Source organism: Callospermophilus lateralis, chromosome 17, assembly GCF_048772815.1.
Source record: "Callospermophilus lateralis isolate mCalLat2 chromosome 17, mCalLat2.hap1, whole genome shotgun sequence".
Lineage (NCBI taxonomy): Eukaryota > Metazoa > Chordata > Mammalia > Rodentia > Sciuridae > Callospermophilus > Callospermophilus lateralis.
In genome coordinates this window covers 4,066,343-4,072,342 of record NC_135321.1, presented here as the reverse complement: position 1 = coordinate 4,072,342, position 6,000 = coordinate 4,066,343, and the positions used below count along the sequence as shown (strand labels likewise).

Below are 6,000 nucleotides of genomic sequence, written 5' to 3'. Positions count from 1 at the left end.
CTTATTGAGTGGAGATGTGATCACTTGAGATGAGGTCACAAACTGGTATGAAGGTCTATGCAACAGAGACAGAGGGGGAGGAGTCAGAGGAGGAGTCCACAGCACCCGAAAGACCACAGCCTTGTTGAAAGCTGCAGCTAGGACTTGAGTGCTGACATGGGTGCTGCTTTGACAGATTCCACACTGAGGGTGTGGAAAGAGATCCTCTCTACACCAGCATGTCCACACAATGTTCAGAAAGGCTACCCTTCAGCTTCCAGAAGGTTCCAGAGATCTCCTAATGGAAGGGAAGCAGACACCTGCTCCAGTTTCTCACTTGGAAAGGAGAAACAGAGTTTTGGGAATCTTCACACTCTCCTAAGGGAAAGGAAGTATATATACATTTTTTAAACCTGACATTCTGGCTGCACAAACTCTAAATGTTGAAAGTACCATAAACAATTTCCTTCTCCTTTGTTCCACACGTTATTTCCACACACATAAAGAAAAACCAACAGCCAAGGCAACAAACTGCTAAGTCAGCAATAAAAACACCAAAGCTCAACTGTGGATTACGGCTCTTGAAAGTAAAAATGTGGATGTGTAACCGATGTGATTCTGCAATCTTTGTAATGTTTTGAATAACCAATAAAATAAATAAATAAATAAATAAATAAATAAATAAAAGAAAATCTATCCTATTCTAAAAAAAAAAATAAAAAAATAAAAAAGAAAGTAAAAGAAGTTAAAAATTACTTAAAAACTGATCCTTTCCACAGAGCGTACGTTACACTCACTTCAAAGCCAATTTAGGAGCAAGGGCTTAAAAAGTACTAAACTTTGAAGATTTAAAGCTAGAAACCACAACCTAAAAAACTTAACTATTTGCAGAGGTCCTTTAACAAGTGTTGTGGTTTATTTTGAAATACACATGGGGTCATCAGTTCCAGCCCTTTATCCTACGGTGTGCTTTATTCTAGGCAGTACACCTGGAGCAACGTTGAGGGCAGAGGAAATGGGGTGACTGCACAGAGCAGGGCAGACATCAGCAGTGTCACCCCGTGCAGGACAGGCCCTTCCCCATCTCCTCAGTCTGTCCAGAGTCCAGGAGGCAAGCAGCTTCTCTCGGATATGCCACGGCATCTGGTTCACCACTGGTTCATCTGGTTCACCACTGCCTTTACCTACTCTCACAACTACTGTGCAAAGGCGGCTTCTGATATCAGGATTCCCGAAGGCCTGCATTCTGTGTCCCTGCATCACACCCAGTACCTGGTCCCTGGCCCCAGGGCGCGAGTCAGTAATGAGCACACAAGCCTCCCCTGTTTTTTTTTTTTTTTTTTAAATAGAGGTAAATGAGTCTTACAAGCCTATGTTGAAACTCCCCGCTCTGCTATTGCACCCCAAGAATTCTGCAGGGATTATGAGGACAGATGACAGGACTACCTGAGACAGGGCGTGACTTCCAGACAGGACTCGAAATTGTCAGCTAATGAAAGTGATAGTAACGGCACATATAAACCCAATGACCACACACATTGTCATTAGAGCACGTAACATTCACCTAACCGTTCCTGAACACAGGAGTGATAATACAAGACATTTAGAGTAAAACGTACTTGTATAATCTCTAACATTAGTAAGTTCTTGAGGATAAACTTTAGCAAACTAAACCAAGTTCACAACCAAACTCTTCCAGATAAAAATAAAGGGAAAACCAGTGACAACAAAACTCTCACCAGGAATAATTATAAAACTTGAAAATAATCATTCAAAAGAAATCTTCAAGCGCCTCAGAGTTTCATCTCCCCAGCATGGTATTACACCAGACACCCTCTGCCTTCCTAGGGGGTCCTGGAAGTGTGGACTACAGAAAGCACTGGTAAGAAGCACCCACTGATGACCTCCAGGCCTGTGGTGTCCCACTCACCTCCCAGACAAACCTTTCCTCATAATGCTGAAAGGCCATGTCTGAGAGGACAAAACGAGGAATTTTGCATGGACAGCCACACTGCATCGAAGTTTATCCAGTCTGTCGTCACAGGCATTTTTCATTGGCTGCTGTCCTACTGTGACTAACAGGCCTCACAGCCCATGCACACCAGAGCTTACTGACTTAATACCTGCCAAGTGTCAAAGTTCAGAGGTGCTGGTGTCAAAGAATGCCCCCAAGTCCATGGTTTTGTTAGAGACATGTTTATTAAAATCTGAACATGAAATCCCATCTCTATGAGATGCTTCCCCCTGCAAGATGTTTCCCTTGCGATACAGCCACCTTTCCACATCCCTCGCCCAACCTTCACTGCTTCAGTGACACAAAAGGCAAAGGGTAATGCATGCCATTGATTATAAAAACCCATACTCTATTATAATAAAATTTCAATGTATTTAGCTATTTCTGAAGAATGTCACCACTGTCCAGTCCCCTAACAGGCTAGCAGAAATGTGCAGGATAGATCACATCTTGTTACAAACTTACTAATGATCAAGAAAATTACTCCCTTGAAGTTCTATTTTTGAAAGGAAATAGCATAACAATAATACATGAGGAGAGAACCACAAACGGAAAAGGAGATGACCCAGTCAATCCAGAGCTCCAAAAAGGAAGTAAGCCAACCAGGGTTCCTCATGGCCCATCTCCTACAGCTAAACTGCTTCAAAATTAGATAAAATGTCCCTAATCTTCTCCAACTGTTTTGACAAGTCAGGTAATTAGCACCTCCTCAGGTGAGGAAATAAACTGCTTTCACCTCTGAAGGAGGACTCTCAGAACTTGGGAAAGGGTAATGCTGGGAGCCTCTTTGGGGTGATGTTTTTAAAGTGATAGAACGAGCAGCTGCCGGGCTCTCACAGGCTGTGGGTCCTTATTATGCTGCTGGCATTCTTCTATCAAAGAAGACAGGCAGAATCTCTTATGTCCTGGAGACTACTTTCTCTTTTTTCATGTGTTTTAAGCAAAACAATTATTATAAATTCTTGAGCTATAATTTCTGAGCCTTTATTAATATCCTTGAAAAAGAAATGGCATTGGAAATAGGGGGTGACTGCATATGAACTGTTCAACAATGACGAGGACGCTCCAAGGCTGTGCCCTCGCCTCAAGTCACATATGAGCTGGAGTTAAATGATTAGCACATACATGACCAGAGATCTTAACCACTTAAGAAAAGCCTACACTGAACAGACAGGCAACATGGTGGTATATTTTAAAAGCCAGATATATTTTTATAAGATCATGCTTACAATAAGTAAATTACACAGTGAGAAAACATCAAAACAAAGCTGATGAATAAAAAGGCACATTTGAAAAGTTTAAGAGTAGAAAGAACAGTTCTTTTCATTTTGTTTCTAGTGTAGGAAGAAGAGGAACATATTAAAATTATTTTTTCGGGCGAAGGTTTCTGTCAGTGGAAGTAATTAACACTGGCTTCTTTTCTCCTTTTTCCAAAGCAGCCTTTTCCTTCTATGGCTTCTGAGAGTCGTTCAGTCCTCTGCCATGTAGAGGCGATACATCAGGGCTACAGCCAGGGCTGAGACAGCTGGGATCACCCAGTTGGTCCACCAACTAGAAAGATGCAGGAGATGTTCAGTGCAGGAACTCAAATCCTTGCTCCTTGTAATAAAAGGTTACTGTGGGGTTTTTCTCACCTCTATAACCAATTTAGCTAAAAAGGCAACTTAGCTTTGCTAGAATTGAAGTGAGCACAGTCAATGAGTGCCTGAGAACACTGGCAATTGCTTTATCCTGCTAGCTTTAATCTATTTCCACAAACTTTATACAGAGAGACTCTCCCAGGAATAGGAATTTTCTTGTGGGCATGGACTACAAGTTATGAATTACAAGGTAACAAAAGTGAATATTCCTGACATGTTTTATTCTACTCACATACATTAATTAAGAATTTCAAATGACACGAAGTGGAGAATCAAAAGGCCAAGGTTCACAGAGGGGTGGGCCGTCAGCCAGCTCGAAGCCAAGGGCAGGTCAGGTAGCCTGAGCTGCCCAGTGAAGGCCTCCGGGCCACAGGAGTGCTCCGGTTGCTACCTTCACCTCAGTTTCAGCACTCTGAGATTCTGTTTTTAAAACCTAATCTTGACACCTGTGCTTGGTGGATTTAAACTTGAAGAACTGCACATACAGAGTTCTGAGTCAGTGATCTACAGGCTTAAATTCACAATGACCTACATATTGTTTAGTTTTGAAGCATATAGTTTGGATTGACTGTCAATTACAGATGATGGGTCAAATCAACCACAGAATGGAAAGAGCTTCAATTTAGATATGAACCTTTAAATTAATCTGCTCACTCAAAGCTCAAGCTCAGTATAAAGAGTTGAAGTACGAAAGGAACAAGTGCAACCTTGGTCTCAATGAGGCTTTTCAGTTCCCTTTAGGAGGAAGCCACACGTCGGTAAAGAGCAGGTGAAGTACTGGAAGTGGGAATGGGAATACTGCAGAACACCAGAGATGGGGCAGTTAAATTTGACAGGGCCAAATACAAATATGTTGTTTTGAGCTTGGTCAAAAAGGGGCTGGGAGCCATAATATAAGTCAATAAGGTAGAGCTGCCAGAAATGTTAATAAAGAAATCTGGTCTTGAAAGCCAGTAACGTGACACTCAGATTACTGGTTCAGTTTCAGGGCCTACTAATGACAAAGGAAGGAATCATGCCCAGGGAAATAGGCACCACAACTGAAGCTGACCATGAGCCAAGAGGGAGGACAAGGGCCTCCGTCTGGTGGAGCCGCCATGGGACTGATTACTGGAAGGGCTGTCACAGGGGCAAGACCTGGGGTCGCTGTGGAGAGTGTGTGCCACCGCTGCAGCTGACAGTTCAGAATGGCAAGCCCCACAGAGCAGAGCCTGCCGGCCCCAGAATGATCACTAAGGAAGCCATGGGAAGTCAAGTACACAAGTTACTGGGGAGAAGCCCCGTCCACCTCTGACTCAGGAGCCCTTCACCCACCACCGCTGTAGAAGAAAACCACCACATACCTGGAATTAGACTCAACAGTAGTAATAAGAGATTCCTGGAACACAAGAGAAAAAGTTAAAGCAGTGTCCAAGCATTTATTCCATTAACAGAACACCTGTTTTAAAATATGACCAGAGTACTTTATTCAGTGTCATTTTTTTAAAAAATGTTGAAAAGGAAAATTGTATTATAAACCTCTTTTCACTAAAATCCTAGCTACATCAATTTCCCCAGAACACAAAAGTTTAAGAATTACGTATTTAAATTATCTAAGAATATAATCTAGATAATTTAAAAACGTCAAATACTAACTCTGATTTTTTAAAACATCCTGCACACAATAGGCACCTAAAAGCTTTGACATAGAAACTAAAAACAGAGACACGGAAACACACACACACACAACCCCACTGTCATGTCTACGAGGGGCAGTTCAACTCTACAAAAACAAGAAATACTAGTAAAAACAAATTATTTTGTTCAAATCTTGCAGGATATTAATGTGTATCTAATTTAAATTAAATATATGTCAACCAAAAAGAAAAAATAAGAGCTATCAGTTCAAGTTCTAACATTCTACCACATTTTCCCAGCCTGCTTTGACTCTGACCAGACAGTACCAGCAAGATTCCTGATGGGCCTCAGGGACTGCTCTGCCTGACTGCCAAATAAGCCCTGTTTTATCTTCCGGTGCCTTTCAGAGCAGCTCCTCTCTGAGTACCATAAAGTGAGCTGACAATGTCTCTGGAAAAATGCTAAGTTCTCCAAACAGCTGAAAAACTAAGGCTTGGTAAAACATGAACTTCTTTGGGATCAAGGTCATGTTAAGAAGCATTTTTAATATTCCACACCAGCAAAAGTATTAGTGCTTCCAACAAAAGTGGCCATGAAGGAGGCAGCTTCATCAGGTCCTGCCTGCGGTTCCCAGCAGCACAGGTACAAGCATTAGCGAAGCAGTCAGCGGTCTGCAGGGAGCACAGCTACACTCTGCAAAGCACCTGGAGACTCCAGGAAAAGGCAGAAGCCCCTCAGGAAAGTGCAAGC

At 42.2% G+C, this 6,000-nt stretch overlaps 1 protein-coding gene across 1 annotated transcript in view; it reads right to left on the bottom strand.

Moving 5' to 3' along the window:
- Positions 1 to 3,179: 3,179 nt before the first annotated feature.
- The window catches only part of Cyb5a (cytochrome b5 type A), a 28,788-nt gene continuing 25,967 nt past the window's right edge, over positions 3,180 to 6,000 (bottom strand). Inside the window, exons 4-5 of the mRNA XM_076836862.2 lie at positions 4,977 to 5,011; positions 3,180 to 3,544 (exon numbers count right to left, since the gene is read on the bottom strand). Of these exons, the coding sequence (XP_076692977.1) occupies positions 3,463 to 3,544; positions 4,977 to 5,011 (117 nt within the window). The 3' untranslated portion in view covers positions 3,180 to 3,462. The remainder of the gene's footprint in view (positions 3,545 to 4,976; positions 5,012 to 6,000) is intronic.